Source organism: Varroa destructor, unplaced genomic scaffold, assembly GCF_002443255.2.
Source record: "Varroa destructor unplaced genomic scaffold, Vdes_3.0 BEIS01000002.1, whole genome shotgun sequence".
Classification (NCBI taxonomy): domain Eukaryota; kingdom Metazoa; phylum Arthropoda; class Arachnida; order Mesostigmata; family Varroidae; genus Varroa; species Varroa destructor.
The window spans coordinates 28,842,313-28,863,555 of NW_019211455.1; the positions used below are offsets into that span (position 1 = coordinate 28,842,313).

At 38.5% G+C, this 21,243-nt stretch overlaps 1 protein-coding gene across 6 annotated transcripts; it reads left to right on the forward strand.

The window, feature by feature from the left end:
• The first annotated feature begins 31 nt into the window (after positions 1 to 31).
• On the forward strand, positions 32 to 20,956 carry LOC111244238 (beta-1,3-galactosyltransferase 1-like). Of its 6 annotated transcripts, none has more exons than XM_086978658.1 (7): positions 32 to 832; positions 9,449 to 9,624; positions 11,996 to 12,302; positions 12,584 to 12,849; positions 13,733 to 13,850; positions 15,978 to 16,126; positions 19,348 to 20,956. In XM_086978658.1, the coding sequence occupies exons 1-6, from the start codon at positions 821 to 823 to the stop codon at positions 16,107 to 16,109; spliced, it is 1,011 nt and encodes a 336-aa protein (XP_086834784.1). In that variant the 5' UTR covers positions 32 to 820; the 3' UTR covers positions 16,110 to 16,126; positions 19,348 to 20,956. The 6 variants fall into 6 exon arrangements, with proteins under 6 accessions (XP_086834784.1, XP_022646828.1, XP_022646829.1 ...); XM_022791093.2 differs by lacking the exon at positions 19,348 to 20,956 and adding an exon at positions 16,556 to 16,694; XM_022791094.2 differs by lacking the exon at positions 19,348 to 20,956 and adding an exon at positions 16,390 to 16,489.
• Positions 20,957 to 21,243: the final 287 nt, after the last annotated feature.

The following is a 21,243-nucleotide window of genomic DNA, read 5'->3' on the forward strand; positions in this document are numbered from 1 at the left end:
TCTAAGTTTGCATTTCTATATTTATCGTTACAAAAATGCCTTTAAGAAATCTACTTGTCGTCCAAGCGCCAGCATCGCACGGCGATACGTCCTCATCGACGTATTTAAGAACCGTGACTAATGACTAAATTAATTGTTTTGTTTAATTCAAAGTAAATAAGACCGTTATATTTACTTAGCTCGACGAATGAAAGAATTGTCGCCAGCAACACTGGAGAGACATACGGAGACCGTGTGGCTACGATGCCAAGCGCGTTCACCTAGGCTTATCGTGATAGCGGCAAACAGTCACTAAAGCCGAAAGCGAATAAGGAATCCGGGCTGAATATGAACTTGAATAAAGTACACTTTGATTAAAATTCTTAAAATACGCCCACGGGTGGGCATTTGTTTACGAGATGTGCCAGCTTAGTCCAGCACTGAGAAGATTCATATTAGCTGCACCTCGAGAGTCGAACCTCTTTCCTGTCCTTCGAATAAGATTGGCATAACGTTTCAATCTTAGTTGTGTATTTACTTCTTTCAGTTGTACTGCAACTCACTCTTATACACAGGCGCTTCCTGGGTCTTAATATTAAAGCGCAGTTTTCAGTATTCTGTCCGTAATCTATCCGTTTGAATTTAAAATCTCGCGGGCTTGTGCTGTCTGCAGCGCTCCTTGTTCTTTCCCTCATCCTATGTTTATAACGTTGGCCCTTTCTCTCCTTGTAGTCAGTCGTCAACTGGAGGTCGAGTGAATGCGAGTCTTTGACTGAGGTGTAGTGAAAACCGTAATGGCGTTAAAAATGTATTTTTATTATCGAAGCAAGTCTTGCATACCATGAAGTATCAGGTGCGTTGATTGCTATCTGTAACGAGTGAAGGAATAGTTAATTCTCGGCTTAGCTCGATGTTAGGCCACTTGTGAACTCCCTGTTGGACGGTTGTTTTGCGTCGTCGAAAATCGAATACTGTATGTAGCCATGCTAATGATACTATTACGTTCGATCGAGTCGAGCAGGTACTCTTAACGTATTGTGCGATAGCTGTGATCGTTCCCTGACGTACGGAATCGGCCCAAAAAAGCGTTTCGGCCATTTGGTCACCAGACGATAATTTGCAATATTTTGCTATGCTCGATCGGTTGGTGTCGCTAGTGTAAGCGCGCCAATAATTCAGTCGTTGCAGATTATGTTAAAGCTCATTCTCTCTGCGTTCGCCCTGCGCCGCCAAGGCGCTGTCTGCGCCGCGCGGCCGCCTATTAAGAAGCTTGATGGGGCCCATGCATAAGCTGTGGGAGGCTGATGAACATTTATCTTTTACAAAATAAAAAAAAAAAAAGTCAAAATATGCTACTAATGCGTGCAACGTCGTTTATTAAAATAGTAGGTGATGGGAGCAGTTACTGGTTATAAAAATAGTGACATTAATATTAGCAATTGTACCTGCCTATATATATATTGTATATATATATATATATAATAAAAAGCAGCTTTTGCTTTGTGAATGTTAAAATAATAGTCTAACGCAGGAAGTTCGAAATTCCCAGGTGGATCACATTCCGCTGAGAGATAATAACATTATCTGATTAAACTATTATTATATAGATAGAAACAGTAAGCCATGTAATGTTGGAACGTCGGTTATGGAGACAATATAACGGTACCACCTATGGTCCAATCTAGGGCGTCAACGCAGTGTAAATTAAAAATGCTCACTTTTAGTGGCGTGACTTTGTGAATTTGCCTTTTTACCCAGTGGTGTAAAGTAGGGCAGGTCCTACTGTTAGCAAATTACAACAATATTACCTGTCAAAGTGATCGAACTTTTTCACTACGCGGAGCGTACTGAATCAGCGTAGTTTTAGCTCCTTCATTTTCCTTGCAGTGTACTAGGAGCATGGGCAGTTATCGGTGGCCGCGTGTGTTTAGTTCAAAAAAAGGCCAGGTTCTAATTCAACTTCTAACCAAGTTGCTGTTACGGGATGCGCTTAGGGCTAATTTTAGTTATGAAAATTTGATTTCACATGTCGTGTAAAACATGTAGATCGTTCGATATGATAAAACAAAACAGTTAAACGAACAAATATTAAATAGGACAAGGTATAATCATCTACGATGTTTGGGCATTTGAATGTGACAAATGTCGGACCTAGATGTTAGTCGATGTTGTAATTAATGCAGCTGAGAAAGTTGTGCTACATCTGGGGCAAATAATAGCGGCTAATTTTGTTGCTGCTTGTATTGGCCTTATGTCTGGCATCGTAATTGGCCTGATGCAACTTTGAAAGCTTCTGGATCTGATAGAATATGAACGAAGAATGTGCGTTCTATTCTATATAAATATAGCACTACATGACTGACACAAACATTATGGAGTATATATATATATATATATATATATATCAGATGTTTGCGTTAGACGTAAGCTTTCCCATAGACCACTAATATGGATTTGAAGCAGCACCGTTTATTTGTGTAACGTGAACGATTTTAACTCCAGCTTGACTGGTGGCCAACGAAACGATCGAGAGGACGTCATTTTTCTAAGTTACCTGCATTGATCGCACTATTTATTCTGCGCAAAGTTAAGCTCAGCTTTGCTCAGAGCTCTCACTAAGACCAGCCTCAGGATCATCATTGGCCTTTTAAATATGCTGCCTAAAACACTATGCCGTTTTGTCGAATCTGATGAATGGCCTCACCAGTCTGCACTTCCGGAACTCCTATCATATCCGTGATCGGGGAACAAATTAACTTGACTGTCGCCGCTCCTTTCAGGTTCGCTTACGTATTAGGAACGTTAATAATCCGAAAACAACGTATCTATGAACACTGTCCAGCGCAACGGTGTACTCCAGCGGTTTTAGTATGTGTTACACATTGTAGTAAACCTACTCTATTGGAAAAATAGTCGAAAAAACTACATAAATTTAATATGATAGCTTTTTGTGGCTTTTTATTGCCAGATGAAGGCCCTTGGCACTTACAGGCATACTCCTCTATCTTTAACTGTGAAGATATATTCTAGATCATTGCCATAGGTTCGCGTGAAAACGACGACTCCAGTGAACAATCACATACGACCGAATGTCCATTTAACAGCACAGATCTCTATTGACTCGTTGCTTTCTATATTCTTTTTCTTCTATATCACTTTTGGCATATAGATTGATGAATTAAAGTGTACTAGACTTATCACTAGACAATCGGTTTAAGTTTGTTGTACCGTAGAGTGACAACCAATCCGGCAGTAACCCAATGCAGGACAAGCCGGCACCGATAAAGGTTTTTAGCGAAGATTTCGAAGAAAGGAACGGCGTGTGTTAGAAGCCGCCTTAGGGAGCGTCCGTGTATAAGGTTTTAGGGATTGCGCATGTGGGCCTGAGACCGTCTCTAAGACCTCCGAAGCTTATGTTGTTTTTCTTCAGTTTCAACTTGCATGTCTATTACAATAAGGGGTTAGTTGAAGCTTTGGTAGGAAAGAAGAACTTAACGTACGTAGCTAGCAGGTAGGCTGTATGTATATTTCTCCTTCTGTAATGCTTATATGAGCGAAACTAACTTTTCTATTTTATGGCAATATAGAACTTTCATTGACATTCAAGTGAAGCCAGATTTAAAGAATAAAAGTTACACACATGAACTAGTAACACAAAGCTGAGTAGCGGCGGAAAATTTTCTGGATGTGGGCATGACTAGTTCTCAGCAATTACTTTCCTCTCTTCGAAATCACCGCCATAAGCAATTTCTGGCCAAAATATGAATGCGATTTATTATACTTTGTTTGGTTAGTTGCTCTAGAGAGGGTCGTTGTAGTAGTGGTAGTTTTTAGCGTATGGGTCATTGCACGAGATAAGGTAGTTTCAATATTAAATGCTTTTTCGGCCGTACTGATACACTGTAAATTGCATCATATGATAATTTTTTTAACGTAGTACAGACAGGGTTCGATTGGAACGCCTTTTTTTTTTTTACTATATCAGCTCTTAACTAGTTGATGGGTTGTATGTGATCGTTATACTCATTCGATTTTACCGCCTGTCCACAAGCTCAATACCGTCTCTGCGGATTCTCATTTCTCTAGCCAGACTAATTGATCCCAGTTGGGATTATCAGCTTTAGAACTTTCGAAGCTTTAAGCATTTTGTGGATCACGGTGTATCTGATTCCTCCTTAGAAGGTTTAGTGTCGAGCGCTTGAAAAGACTCATCAATTTCGGCTTTCGTTAAACGAACGACTTCAGTTACTTTTCATTTAATCAGTTTTCTCCCTCGGACATAAACAGAGCTGACAAAGAGTACACTTGCGAACACCGTTCTGAAGGCATGGCTGGATGAAATCCGTAGAAAAAAGTTTGATACCTCTTAAGATACAACTGTTGGATCGTTTCATGACTGCGTTAGATGGACTACAGGTCAGATACCTAATTAAAAATCAACGAATTTCGTAGGCGTAGTCATAATATATGAATTTCTCACGATAGACTATGATTGACCTTTTTTTTTTCGGTAACTTTGGAACCTTATCAACGCTTAGCGCAAGCGGATACTTAAATATAACTTTCATAAAATATTTATTTTTGCGCTATCGATACAATCCAGTTACGCTATCTATACTGTAATAGATCCTATAAGCAACAACTGGTTTCATCCAACTTTGTTGGAGGGGACCCATTAAATCTAGCAAAATTAATCTTCCAGGTAGTGAATAAGACAATAATGGATACGATTCATTGACTTCAGTGAGGACCTAGTACTCCGGTGGCTCATAGAAGATGCACATTCTTGCATAGGTCATGAGCTTTTCAAGCTCTACTTTTTATGCGGATGTTCGGAATAGGGCCGAAACAATTGACGTTGGCTCCAACCAGAGACGCTACCTCTCGTTTCTGTGCCTGTGTGCATTATTTACAACGTCATATTCGCGCGCACTTTAAAATCATTCGTCAGAGTGTGACATTTTACGATTTAGTGCAGCTTTATCTGTATTGGATTTTACCATGCAAAACAAAAATAGCGTTTTTTTTATATTAACTATTCTGTTAGGCGCGGTTTATACAGCTTGCTTGATAATGTGCTGGTAATTGGCCGAAGGGCTTCTTGACCCATTTCAATAATATTAATAATGATAACTATTCTATTGCAAAACGCCACCTACATCTCCGTGCAAAATTGCAGCTCCGCGTCGATATGGCGATAATTATTAGCGAAGCACCGATTCAGGTTTTATACTGTTACTTAATAAAACTCATTCTTGCATATTTTTGTTATTGCTATATATTTTTCTATCACTTATATCAACACCAGCATCACTTTCCAAACAGCTACATTAATATCTCGGTTATTCAGCAAACGTTTTGGTAGCCGTAGCAGTTTCATAGCCTTCATATTTCATTGTATGTTCGCCTGATCCTGAGTCTACAGACCCCACCTTCTCACAGACTTCATCTTTTCTGTGAGGTGTAAACATATAATCAGCAAGCCCCTACAAAAATGCATTTCCGTTTTCATAATATACACAAAGCTTATGCCTGATGAAATTTCCGACTCGTGTTTTCTCTTGGAACACATTTACGTTTTGTACACATGTAGAGTACCGGAAAACCGTGATGACGGAAGTGTGTTTAGAACCTGTCGCGGCAGTCTAGTAGAAGCCTGAACAAGACAATAAAGGCTTTCTGTTTTGCTTCTTCTCCCAGCCTCACCCTTCAGTTTAGGTCACTGCTGCCAATGGATTCTTATATCCTGATAATTATAATGATCGTCGTTATGACGGTCGTCAGCGGCGGTGGCCGAAGTCCGCTCACTTTTGTCCTATAAAAGTGGACGACTTTCGCACAAGCGATGCTCCCGCGAAACTATGTGCGACAGTAGCATCATCTGAAGCCTCCATGTCACGGGCAGCGGAAACCATCGTTGATGCCGAGGCCATATCGACATATGTTCTAATAACTTTCTACGAGCTTGTCGTATGAAAATCGACAAATGTGTACATTGAATAGTGCGTACGTATACAAACAGAGAGGAACCTACAGTAGAGAAGGGACAATGTGGAAAATGCTAAATTGATGATACATCGATGGCTACCGCAGGCAGCAATCATAACAACAGTAGCAGCAGCTAATCGAATATCATCCTATACTATATATTTTCATATATACTATATACATCAAGCAATATCGATAAGCATCTTGGAAAATGGAAAACAAATTTCAGGCAGCATGTTTTACTGTTATCTGCTGTTCGCGTTGTAAAGTAAGACTGGACCGCCATTACGCGAGAATCGCTTATCTTCTAAATTGTAATTAGAAATTTATTTAAAAATAAATAAAAAAAGGTTTTGGTGGAGTCATGCTACGCTGAACTGAATATGAGATAAGAAGGCCAAATGAACTGGCCATATCTACAACGATAATAATAATAATAAAAAATAAGCAGCGTCACAGAGGAAGCTAAATAAAGGGGAAATTTACATTAGAAGAGGTTTTTAACGAAGTGTATCATTGATGCCGTATTATTATCGAAAAAAAATTCAGCTCTCCAAGATGAGAGGCAGGTACTCTCTAGCAGATATCGTTGGCTCATATATAGAACATACAATTTTAATTAGTATAGATGGATTAGCATCTATCGAGAGGTTCTAGCAGTATTCATTTGTTGCCTGGATAACGAAACTGCATTATGTCCAATCAGATTTGACAGAGAAACCGATGGTCGTCCTATTGCGCATGCTAATGATTGATATTACAATGTATACTTTACAGATTTCTCGTACACAAAGTGAGTAACTTATAACTTAAGGCGCTAAGCATCGTTCTCCGATCCCGATGTCCATTAGTGTAGTTTATATCCTTTGGATAGTAGCACAAAATACCAGTATGCATTTCTAAGCTTACGCGATGTAAGCAAACAACCAGATAAACATTGTCGTTTAATGGCCGAGATAAATTCGACCTACTGAAGGATTTCATATGAAAACCATAAGAAGGCCCTTCAAGTCATCTAATTACCTCTATTTGTACAAAACACTGAATTTCGCCGAAGAGATGGAACACGTGATAACTGGTTTGTTCGGTTATTTCATCTTATGTAACATATATTTGGCAATATTATTTATATATTAACATCCTTTGAAAAACCAAATAAAAACAAAAGGAGAATTGATATATCGTTGCATACTATTGAGCCTTTGTGATGTCCAAGTGAATGCATCATAATGCTCAGGACTAAATATTTGATGTGATTCCCTGAGATAATAACATTACGACTCTGAGTCAGTGGTGTTTTTGCCCATATTACACGGATTGCGAAATTAAATAGATAGAAAAAAACTAAAAATTAGCTTATTTTAACTTTCTCATTTGTTTCAAATATTATCGTCTTTAAAGATCAAAGAACGTCAAGATAAACAATGGAGGCAGAAATTGATCGAGCCCTAAAAATTACTTTTCGTGACTGATCGGTTTAGCTGTAACAGGATAAGAAGAGGAACAAAGTTGCCGTCCCTTCCCACGTTTTGGGAACGGCCTGTGCCATTGCGGAATATTGACAAGTATGATAAATTTAGTGTTTTTAGCATGGCTGTTTATGATGCAAATCATTATTTTACTTTATATCCGATTTATCTGTTTGCCGACTATCATCACCATGTTAGTGTTTCTATGCCGCAATTTTGGGTTGTGCCTGGGGCAAGAATTTGTGCCAGGTTGAAAGCGACCCATCGACAGTTATAGGGAGTAGAACGGATATACGATGACTTGTCGCGGGCAAATTTACTTTAGATAAGATGCCGAACTGATGGCACTAGCAGACAACAGTATGAGATATAGGGCCATTGCTGGGATTCGCATCGTTTTGCAGTTGACCGCATAAACGATACAGAGTTTTACGTGGCCACCGAACTCTACAGCAAACCTTTCTTGAAAAGCTGTGTAAATGGTGACGTTATTCATTGTTTAATACTAGAATAGACGTTCAATAGTTCCTGACAACTACGATCGTTCCAATGCAAATGTGGCTACGTATTATAACCCCACAAAGAAGAGATGCTGGTCGTATGGAAGGATACACTTGACAATGTGGATCCAGACTAAATTGAGCCATTTTGTATTGTTCTGATATGCTTTACTATCATCGGTGACATCGGTTGGAGTAAGCTAAAGTGGGATCCCCTTCAAGCTAACTGATGCCAACAGCTGCAGATTTCATTGTAACATATGGTCAATTTCACATGGGATTTTTTTTTTACATATAACTCCCTATAACAACTACGTTATTCGACCAACTGGCTCTTGCAGTGAAACTAATTATTTTTGCGCCAGAACAACGAACAAATACTTGGACGAATTATTTGGTAAAACAATTATCTCAGATTCAATGCGCCGTGTCTAACGTGTGCCTTTTGAGCAGTACGTGTGACTTCAGTAAAATACCGACCGACCGATCGACCATTTTCCTAGCGTCATTACGACCCTTATAGGAATTCAGGCAATGGAGCACTTACCGTTACATATGTTTAGATAAATTTGACATTCAACGAGAACAATTCATATATATAATGTCTCAAAAAATAAAACAACAATAATAGCATCAAAAGAAGATTTCCTACCGGATAATCTAACTGAGTCATCGTTATGTACGTGCCATCTTCACTGGAAGCCTTCATAAAAGATCTACAAATTTTAATATTTATATCCTATAACTTTACCTCAATTGTCAGTAATACAGTACTCCGAGGTGGAGAGACCTTTGACGCTACATATGTTGTCTATGTAACGTTGTTCATAGATCCACTCGATTTGTTTTATATAATCGTATTTGTTAACTGAGCTGGAAATGATAATAGCTATGATAAGCCAGTCTTGCGAAAGTTGAGTGTTTAAAATTTAGGCAGCTGCGCGAAACGCTTTTACGGGTATCTTTCAAGGTAGAAATGAGATAAATTCGAAAAAATTGGCAAAAAATCAGTCTGTAATGTAGTTTACGAAGCGAAGTTATTATGACTCGCTAGCAACAGATAATAGTAAAATCTAGCGTGACCAATGACAAGCTTTTTTTTACGGTTCGAAATTAGAGCATTAGACACGAACGACTTTTGGTTTCAACAAGATGGGCTAACTTGTTACGCCTGCTATTGTTATGTGTTAAGCAATCTGCTTAAAACCATATTCCATTGTAGCTTCCCAGCCTAGGCTAACGCTGAAGTTAAAATATGCACAGAAAGCTGCTTTTGTTTTCCAATCCATAAATAAAAAGTATACATGACATTTCCCTATATATCCATCCTATATATCACACGGAAAGACAAAAGCATCTTCCTTGGAATTGTCGAGCTCGTATTCAGATAATTGAATGACCATAATATAAAGACCTTATTCTCTACGAACATATCTTGGTCGGCTTTTTATTAGGTAAGTCGTGTTTTTGTTGTATGTTTAAATTTCGACACTTATTATTCCCTTATTTCAGCGGCTTCCCCCCAGCTTGAATAAGGAGATTTTACCGGCTGCTGGGGGGCAGTCCAATCTTCGAAGCCCTTCAGGGAAAGCATTTGTCGGAGTCAGTTCGGTTTATTCCATCAGGGCTTCGGTCAGATTTGCACTATTCTGCATAATCTTCATCACGCTATATTGTCTCATATACAGGTGAGTCGCCATCGCTGATGTACTAGAGATCCTTAAGAGATGCTATTTTTGGCGGTACAAGAAAAGTAGCCGTGTCGATCCGCCCGCCTAAAGTAAGTCCAACGCAATGAAAGCGGCTGATTGCACCTGTCAAAGTTATTAAGTAGTTTAATGTATTAGCAGAACAAATATTCTCAACGTAGACTGCTATTTATGGCATATTGTCAAAGGTCATGGTTATTTCATTGGTTTGAGTATCATAACAGTTGGCTATAATAATTCTCGCTTACCCTTTTGGATTAGCACCTCAGTCCGTTCAGAATTCTATCTCCGTTCGTGGGATCGCTATAACGGCTGACTCGCAATCCACAATTGATTTCATAGTGCAACTAATACGAGGTGTGTTTCCATACAACATGGCGTATGTGTTATGAGGGCTTTTTAGATTCACACTGGGTTCAGATTCATTTGCGCAGAAGCATTTGACATGGGCGTAGTCGTCCGTGACTCCTTACAAAGTCTAAATTATTTCAGCATATATTGGGCTACCAGAGTTTTTTCTTGTTTATACGCTTATTCTAATAATAGATAACGCGATAGATTCAGAAAAGACCGTTCAGATGCACACTTATGCGATTTACTGTGCTTAAGGTTAAGGATTAACCAATCGCCGCCATTATATGTATGTGGATTTTTTTTTTTATGAAAAATTGTTTCATCGGAATAAATTAGAGGAAAAACCTTATGTGCATTCAAATTATGTGTTTTGTAGCAATTGTTACTTACGAAGTCTATATATGTGTATTAATTAATCATTTGCTACACATACCACGAATATACCCGTGTAGGTGATCTGTATTCACACAAGTTGTCTAGTCGACAGACTTTGATACGTGGAAGTTCAGTATAGTACCCTTGCTGTAAGCTGCTCTGCCTAAAAACCTCAGCCTTCTAGCTAGTGTTTTGATAGGGCCATTGGAGATAAATACACACATCATTGAATCATCCTTCTAGTTGCCGTTCGATCTCTAATCACAGGACAGTGGTAAACGCTATTTACATAAATCATCATGTATATATACATCGTAAACGCACGATCGTTTCGTTTCGGATGTGCAAGTATAATCCGGTAAATAGTGCCAAGCGCTTTTACAGAGTTCCCTAAGTATAAAAAATTAATTTCATGGTTGTATCTGATGCATAGCTTGCTTAGTGCATTTCATATATAATGCATTCGCCTGTGAATTGCTTTCTGTAAAAAGCGAAACATAAAAATAATAAAGATAGAGCTCAGAGGAGAGAACGTTTCCCAACTCTTGCTTAAGTATCCGACACAGTTCGTCGACGGACAAATGGTTACCATGGACCACGCCATGTACCGCACTAATCTTTTCAAGATCCAGTAGAAACGATTCGTATTCCAGTAGCTTTGGGTTGTTACTGACCTCCTAAGCCTGGCCATCCTTCGTCAAAATGCATGATGCTAATCAGGACAATAACATGACTATAAAGACAAGCACTGCTCTTCCATTTGATACAGCTTCCAAAGAGCAAGGCCTCAATGGGGGCCTGGTACAGAATGCAGACGGTGTAATGAAAAGCCGAAGGCGAAGAAACAAGCCTAGATATTTTTCCAATCCTGTATGCATTAGATATCAGTAAGCAGTCAGGAGCAATTTAAATACCTGACTAGATTTCAAGCAGAAGAACTGCTGCAATTTAGCTACAAAGTTCAAGAACTTCAACAAGACTAGGATTAGAATTAGCTGTTGTTAATATTTTGATCTTGTTAAGTTAACGATCCAGTTGGAAACCCAGTATAAATGAGAGGAACTTCCTCAGCGACGTGTATTTCCATACATGTTCCCGGATAGTTCATGTAGCTATAAGTGATAGAAATGTCGGCTTGAGTCTTTTTCAACCAGATAGCCATAGACTCTTCGAGTTCGTTTAATCAATAAATTTGTTACTTCTTTTTTTAACAAATTAAAAAGAAGTGTAAATGTTTATGATGCTTTAGTCCATTTTAGTGTTGTGTTAATAAACCATTCATAGTAAAAAACTATAAAGTTTAAAGGTAAAGAGGATTGAAATAAATGTTTGAAAACTTCTAGAAGAAAGTTCCTAAATATCTAGAAAGTCGTAAGATTTCAAACAGCAAAATAGGTTTAAATAACTGTATTATTGATATTTGCTAAAAGCGGTTTCTCATTCTTCTTTTAGATAGAATTTTTCATAAGTTCCTATGCCGCGTACTATTACTATAGCAATCTGAACCTGAGTTTGTTCCTAAGATCGCGCATTAGAACTTACAAGATGCTGTTCTGCATTTAGTAGGTACGAAATATTAGTCATTCATTATGGTTCTGATCTTGCTTATACTATCCTTCAGCCCACTGGGCACTTGGTCCAATGAGCCAGGAGTTGAGCCAAATCTAACCTGGGTTCTACGACAAAGAGAAACGTTCTTGTCTATCCTGCAACCGACTAATCTGACAGCCCTTATTACGCCATCGGAGAGTCGGTGTGACCCCCAGCGTCTACTAACCATCATAGTCTGCTCAGCAGTCGTTAACAGCAATGCCCGACAGGCCATTCGAGAAACATGGGCAACCGAAGCTCCACGAGATAGCCGTGTATTTTTTCTCGTCGGTCGACCACCGCATAGCAACGAAACTCAACAGCAGGACAAACTTGAGGTAAATTTAACTTTTTCAGCAAATTGTCGGAACCAATGGGCCAATAATACATGTAGGTACCTCACTACCTAACTATCAAATAATAATACCTCAAGGTAAAATACAGGAACAAATTTCTTCAGTATACACGTACGTTTTGAACATAATCAATGCTGCTGGACTGTTCCAAGCAATAGAACAGTGTATGATCTTGCTCTATACTTTCTTTACACAAACAATCGCCCCGTTAGGTACTTAGTTTTGTCGATATAAGTAAGTAATAGATTTTTATTGTATTATAGGCGGAAGCTAATCACTTTGATGATCTAATCCAAGAAGATTTCCTGGATACGTACAATAATCTTACCTTAAAATCAGCTTTTCTGCTGAAATGGGCAAATTCGTCGGGTTGTGCCGCTTCTTCACGCTTCGTGCTTAAAACCGATGACGATATGTACATCAATGTGCACAACCTTGTCAGTCTTCTTAAGGCAAGGGGGCGGCCACGGATGCTCCTTGGCGCTCTAATTTCTAAAGCCACGCCGTTACGAGACTTCAAATCAAAATGGTAATGTCTTCTTTACGCTTTTCAGTAGCCGATAAAAATCATGATAGTTACTGCGAGAAAATATATTCTTTGCGCTGTCTTTACAACAGCCTATAGAAGGAGAACAAAATATTGTTTGAGCTTTATTCGGTTCAAAAATGTAATTAATGTAGCTTTGATTTGATGCACATATGATTCTCTGAGGAACTGACTTATTGACGTCTTAGTATGCTAGTGAAACTACGTTAACTTCCATTAGACATCTTTGAAATTTTGTATTTAGGTTACGACGTAGCAGTAGCAAAACAGCACCCAAACGAATAGCTTTAAATAGTGCTTTGGGGTTGTCAGATCTGCTAGGATTACTATTCAATGCGAAGTGATATTTAGTACTCCATTTGACTGAACATCTCAAAAGGTAGGGACGAATTTACAGCCAGGAGTGCTGTTCCCACGCACAAGTTAATCCTTATCGAATAAAGTTCACCCCCTGAGGTAATATCATGTTTCGGCGAGAACAGAGAAAATTAGTCCTAAGCAAAATATTAAAACATTGATTCAGACATATTCCACCAATTATTATTTTAAATCTTTTGAGAGTGCTTGTTTTTTTTTTTTTAAATAAAATATCGCATCTCGTTTTAAGTAAAGCATGAAATAAGACGAATCGCAATAGATTGCTGCTATGGTGATATAGGGGTAATACGGTAACGTCATAGCAGTGTTGTCCTACCTGAGCGCTCAGTTTAACGGAGCGATTAACTCAGCGTTCGTGTTGCATGTATCTTCCCAGATCTATCTTATCCAATAGTATCAGGTGCGGCAAGAAGGTTTACTCATTCAATTTGGTATTCCTTGTTACATTGTAATAGCACATGTTGTATTGTCTCTGAAAACGTTTCAGGTCTGACGTAGTGTACCCACCGGCCGAGTTCAATGTGTCCATAAAACTGCCCGTGGGGCCTGTACGATTCTTGCACAAGCCAGTGCTAGTAGTGAACACCCGATGTTTTTGTCGCGAGGTATACGTTACTGCCGTAGCTTGTTAAGGTTTCGTCTCGATCATGTTGGCCATAGTCGACCGTCTATAGGCACTTTTACTGTTCGAAGGTTCTATTTTAGAGTGCTAATTCAGCTCTTCGTCTAGCTTTTAATTCTAAGTTTCTCTTATATCAAGTCCTAGATTTATATTATTATTATATATTAAGATTTAGTCCTAAAGGTTTCCATCATAACCATTATGGCTTAATGAAGTTTTTTCAAAAATTCGAATTTTGATTCGCGTTTCCGCCTCTCGTGGTCCGAACATTTTGGTACGGTGAAGTATTCTAATACTCCTGGGACGTATACCTTTGCGTTTCTTTAGTCCCTCCCAAGCACCTTTCAGGTAGTTCTTGACATTCTCACCACCGCTTGCTTCTCCGTATGTTAAGTTGGCTAAGTGTGGCTAATTGTTATCCTCTGCTGCTCTGAAAAGCAGTTGCGGTCTCAGTCCACCATAACAGCTAGATATTTGTGTGATATCTGTTTCCTTGGACTTGCGAAGCCCTCATTGCCCTTAGTGCGTTCGATGAGAAGTTTCCTATGGCATTTTAGGACGAACTTAATGTCAGCTAAGGTAAATATCTTGCTTAATATTCAATAGGATTTCGGCGACCCGGTACATCATCGTCTCGCGTCAAGTTGTTTGCGAACAATAACCCTGCCACCTTTAACCTCTCTCTCGTCTTAAGCAAGTTCTAATAGTAGACGCTTGATCCATTCTGACCTTATCAGTTACTATTTCTGCTTATGCTGTATACAGCGCTTCCAGTTCCGACCACATCCGGCAACCTCCTTAGTCCCTTAATTGCATGAAGTTTTTTTAGCTTGATACTACTCGTGGCGTAAGATTAGGCTGGTTTCTTTTATATCAAGAATTAGAATATTATCTATACTCCAATAATTCAAATATAGGCGGGTTTATGCATCCTGCTACAGGTCAATTTCGTACGAGAATCTGTACAGAACAGGCTATATTGTGGAAGGTTGGTAGATTGTTTTTTTCTATGCTTTTGCTCGTCTTTTGTGCTCACCGAAGGGCGAAAAGTTAGCAACGGTTTCAAATAATTTGTGATAGGCAGGAATAACTGCCAATTTGGTTGGTCGATGACTGAATGTATTTGATATTTAAAATTACGCGCGCGACCTTGTGCCGCTTATGCGCTATGCTCAGGGTAATTTGTGGGTGAGGACAGCGTCAGAGAAGCATACCTTCTCTAAAAAGAATATGCGTTTGAGTAACCAAAATATTTTCCTTCTCTATATAAATCATCCTACACTGAACTAAGGTCTAACCTTCATCGAGATTCGATCCAATATATCGGGCGCGAGCATTCTTCTTGTCGAAAGCAGTCTGATTATGGCTTAGGCTTAAGTGGCATCACATAATGATTGGCATGTTCGATAGACTTATATCGGGTGATTCAAGTTAGATGAGAACTTTCTTTTTGCCCCGACAGCGTATACGCAGTTCACGCTGACTCCTTCGCCTCATTATACGTCTTGTTTACAACATTTTAATTATAACCTTTGCGGGGAACGGGAAGAGTAACTTTATCTTCATTTCCATAACGTAACGTGCAACTGGCCACCGTCAATTAAACTATGTTGGCCAGCCCCCGCGGGCTCTATCACTCGTTTGACGTTCATTAGATCGAGTTCGCGTGACAGTACGTAAAATTTTAGTTAATTATTTATCGGGAAACTTTATGACCTCAAAGAATTTGTTGTTTTCTGTGGACATCAGTTGTTACACTGGATAATCGTATACAGTCTAGGATGGGAAAAGCAATTGTGTATAGCTATAATATGGTGACTGAGTTTTTTCAGTATATACGATACTCGATTTTTTTAAAATTGAGTTTATGTCAAATCTCAAGTTGCTTAAATTTCAAAATAATAGTTATGTGTGCTAGGAGAAAAGTAACATGTATTGATAGTATGTTTTGTTTACTGCGCTGTTCTGTAGGACAGCGTTCTAGTGTACGCTATATATGTCATAAGCTTAAAATTGTACTAAAACTTGCGATGGCAAGTTTAATAAACACGAATGCATTTTTTTTCCACCACTAAAATCAGTTTGTGTTTGCTATTTCTAATTATGTTAGGTACGTTCCGTCTTATATTTTTGGAGAGAAAGCGTATCCAAATTATCTCTCTGGAACTGGATACGTGATGTCGACAGATATCATTGCAGACCTTCTTCGAATGGCGGAGACAACACCGTTCTTCCATCTTGAGGACATTTACATTACAGGTAATTTTTTATTTTGCAAGTTCTTATTTACCTCGGCTCTGTCTAGACGGTATAGGAGCAAACAGAACGCCGAAAGAAAATACTGTAATCAGTATGTATGTACATATTAAGAGATCAACTTAACTTGGGGCCACTTGAATGTAACTCATCCGATGTTTTCAATATTCGATTTCAGCAATATATTATCTATAGATTAAAGATGTAGAGAGATCTAAGGCAATGGCCGGAACAGTTACATTACTAACTAGTTTGTACTTTTATAGGTCAAAACCGAGATATCAACCGATTTCAGCCAGTTAAATTTCAACTAATATATATAGAGACTGCATAACCTTCACCATGAAAATAAAATCCATGACGATAGCCGAAGCTTTGTAGAGCAAAACAACTTCAATTTTTGTTTCTATTTTTCTACTATGCATTTTGTAGGTCTTGTAGCGCGGCGATTGAACATTCATCGACTTAACCACGACGGCTTTAAGTTCTACAAACGCAAAAATAGCGTTTGTCTTTTCCGGCGTCTAATCACAGCACATAAAATGAGCCCATTAGAACTTAGGATTGTGTTCCAGGGTGTTCACGATCGCAGTAAGCTCTGCAGATAGCTACACTAAAGATCCCGTTTCCTTATCGTGTCCCATGAACTTCATATTTTCGGCCACAGGAAGACGAATTTGTCGTATATTACTACGCAGGCTTTAAAATTCAACACATTTCGTAGAACGACCGTTGGGATGGAAAATTTTTGGGCTCAGATGTATGTTCGAAGGCCGGCTCTACGCCAGCTAACCATGAAATCGCTACAGCGCTCAATCTTTGTTACGCAAAGAATCTCCTTTAAGTTGTGTCTGCTACATTTTTAGCGGATCGAATGCATCGTTGGCTAGTCTACCAGACCTTTTATTTTCTTCGGTGAACGTTCAGTTGGAATATCACCGTATACATTGTAAAGGCTTTTCTTGAATGCCAGGTGCCCGAGTATTAGACCCTAGGGCAATTTATAACCGTCCTTCGCGAAAAGCTAAATGTCTTCTTAGATTCCGTTTGTTAGCAGAAGCCTAGACTCCATGTTCCACAGGTCCACAGTTCGTTGCGAAGTTTACAAATCTCTATTTCTGCAACTGCTAGGACAGACGGTCCTATTGTGTGTGTATATATATATATATATATATATGTCCTTGTGGAGACAAAACGTGTCCAGTAGCCCTTCTTAAACAAACGGGGGCCGACCTCTATTGAGAAACCAGTGATGTTCATGATGCCAACCGGAATTGTGATTTCAAAAAATAGCTTAGTAAAATAAATTGCGTGTATATATGGAAAGAGATGATGTTTGCTAAACAGCCTCCGTCGAATAAGGCAAAATTAACCTAGGGATTTTTTGCGATATACTGCACCATTTATGCATGCAGCAATACAGTACGTGAATCGTGAGCACGATCAGTGTTGCGAAGGCGGTTCATCAACGGAAAAGGACATGAGCGATTTTCAGACACTAAATATAGTTTCTGGAACGATGTAGTTGCTGATCTAGGTTATTACGTAATGAAATAATTCGCACTTGTCGAACAGTTTGAGACACGAATCAAACCATATGTACTAACCTCATAGACAAAATTTCCAGTAGCAGGGTAAAGAGTTACTATCACTATTTAATGGTGTATATCGTCAAGGCTAGGTAAGGTATTGGGGCAGTTCTTAACACTGTTAACATCGTTGGAGGGCGTTCTGACACCGAAAAGAGCCAAATGTAATTAAGGACGCTACACGGCAACTTTTTCTTCGTAAAGATAGATCACTGAGCAACAACAAGATGGCAAATCGAGAGACTATGTGAACCATAAATTTATTGACAATTGGAAAATTTTAGTTTTCCCTCAGCTAAAATAGTAAGAGATACGCAAATGAGAGAGGGTTCAACTGTATCACACACACTTGTATCAGGAATGCCTTGATGTTGTCGTTCAAATAACATTATAATGTCGTAGCGTTAGTATGCGTCTAAAATACCATAAGTACATGTTCGTGACTCATATATAAATATTCTGTAGTATATTCAAAAATATCATTACGACGCGTTTCTTATACATGCGCTGCGCTGTTCAATATCCTGTTTATGGCATCAATTTGCGTGTTGTTTTTTTAATAGATGTAATGTAAAAATTCCTAATTTTTTAAAAGGTTACTGCTTTACCTCATATATATATATATATATATATGCGAATGATCATAAGATGGCGATGAAGGCAAGCAAGTGTTGCGACGACATCCCCTCAACCTACATATGGAAACACAAATGATAAAAAAAATAGGGTTTTATTCTTAATATAATCATTATATCAATACGCAATGGTACTTACAGAATGACAGCAAGCTCAGCGTGTCTAGAAATTACATATATGATCCGCTCGCTGATTTTAAAGCGTTGAATGTTTATATAATAAGGAAAAAACTGCATCCACGCAAGAGAAAAATATCATTGGCGTAGAGCTAACAAAAATTATGGGGAAAAAAAAGTATTATTTGTTGATAATGCTGTGCAGCACAAAATTTGTCTTCAGACTATAAGCCTTGTACCTACGATTTCTTCTATCACAAGTTCATAAGAATGCTAGCTCTGTTGTTTAATCGTTGTGGCTAGTATAATCAGCGTTCCTGTTGCAAGTCAGTCGAAATTATTTTAGCAAAATTACGAAATTAGGTTTTTTTTTTTTCTCAAATAAGTTGCACATACTGTTACACAAAGACATGACGTAGTCTTCCAATTCCGAAAGCTTCTATATCTTTAATACTTTTTAAATTGCAAACTGCTATAAATTCACCTTCAAAATATTGGATGTCTCAATAAGGGGGGTCAGCGCATTATATCATTGTATAGCCTGTGGTACGAAAAACCGTATAAGTAAAATACGTATTTTATTCGTCAGAGGGATACAACGATTACGGAAAGAGAGGTTTGTTTTCGCGCGTGATCCAGGTGTAGGCGGTGTGGCTGGGGCCACACTACTATAGTTCTATGTTAACGTTCTACAGCGGAGTTAATGCTGATAGTTCTGCAAGTTGTGAGCGCGTAACTGCGGCCATTTTTAAATTGAACACGTCTTTTTTTTGGGTAAGACTGCACAGTGATTCGCCATACATAAAACGAATCAGGAAAGCGTTTATTACCATCAAATCGAGGCAATTGTATTGATATTTGTTTTTGCCGCTGCCATTTTTAGGTTGGAGGCGCTATTCTAACAGTGATCGACTATGTTATATGCAGTGTGACGTATTGTGGTTTCTAAAGGGGTCAGTCGTGGTATCGTGGCCCTGTATTGTAAAGGACGTGTAACGGACGGTGGGTTGAAATGCCTGACGAGATAGATATTTTTCAGTTCTTCAACCTCTGCTATTATACCAAGTTATCCCTCAGAGCACTCGCCAACCCTTACCATAACCCATTTACAAAATACAAACTATTATTATTATTATATAGAGAATATATCGTCCGAAACCTGTGTGTGAAAATCCGGGATTATTAAGCAACAATTTGTTTCTCACTTCATCATTTATACAATGAATCAAGCAAATTATAAAGATACAACTGATAATGACTATAAACAAATACTGATTGACTTAAGCACATATTGGGTTTTATCGTTAAAATACCAATCATTTTAAATCACAATTGTAGCAAACATTATTTTTAGATTTAGTAAGTATTGCAGGAAATTCACTCATCTTCAAGGCCCTCTATCTGAAGGTTTTTGTCAAAGACATTCCAGCAGTTTGGATATATCTACTACTGCCAAATCTAAGCTTTCAAGTGACATTCATCACGCGACTCACATTGCCCTGAATATGAACCGTATAGATAGAAAAACGCGTAGTACTTTTGCGACAACTCAGTACATATAATGTTATCTCTGAATAGTTGTACGTACCTATACCACAAAATTGTTGGTCTTTATGCAGCTTGTTCCATATCAACGTTTGTGCATATGAATACTATATGTATAGGGCTGAAGTTCTGTCGATGCCGACGGGTACTGAACTAGATCACGTGAGTTGTGGTCGTCTTCCAGCCGACAAGTAAATCACACAATGATTTAGTGTGAACTTTTGATGGCAGCGATAACAATAGGCAACAGTTAACAAAGTTCTCAGGGCATACAGCTAACCAAAGTCAGGCATCCGCATAAAGTTGAACGATACCGTTAGGACGCTACTGAAACTGAACGGCAAGTACAACTGGTCCAAAATGTTTCGTATATTAATTGTTTTAGCTTCTAGTAAAAGGTATGAACGAATAGGCCATTGTGAAGCTCGAAATACAATCTAAGAATTTGCCTTTCATGTGTGGTTCTGACGAGTGAAACGGGCAGATATCGTTAAAGCGAGTCCTCCTTGACCCGCGTTTGAAATAAGTACGCCGTACAGATTATCGAGACGACGAAAGTGTACGATATGTCCTTATAATAGGCAATTGAGCTTAACGAAATCTGTCATACGTCTTCAATTTGAATGAAAAACACATGAAAGACCTATATAGCTTTGAGATTTTAATAAAAACTATTTAATGCTAGCGTGTGTGCGAGTGACGTGTGAGAACAATATCGTTTTTGCTAAATTAAGCATAGGTAACAGCGCTGAGTTACTGCATATTCAAGAAAACGTATCGGTTGGATAGGGGAAAACAAATCCAAATAAATATATTAATTATATACGATATTCGTGGATATATATACGGGTTTATATTGCTCGATCACAAAGCATTTTAGAAGAGAGAGGGACGAAGGTCGGGAAGAGAACCACTGTAAATAAACTTTTTGTCCAAATCCAATTATACCTGTTGGTGTTCTCTTTTTCTGGTCTTATTTATTCTTTATAGTACGTTATAAATACTGCTTTTGCAATTATAACAGGACTACAATTATATCAAGATATAATGAATTATGTATACGATCCGTGCACACTTTTTTCGCCTTTCGCATCCATGTATGCAACTGCGACTCTTGCTGACACTAGCGGAATAGCATTACGGCGAAGGTGTACAAGCTATTGCGATATTATATTAACGATACTATTGGCCGTGTTATACGCTTTCGGAGTACACTATATAGACTTCGCTCCAA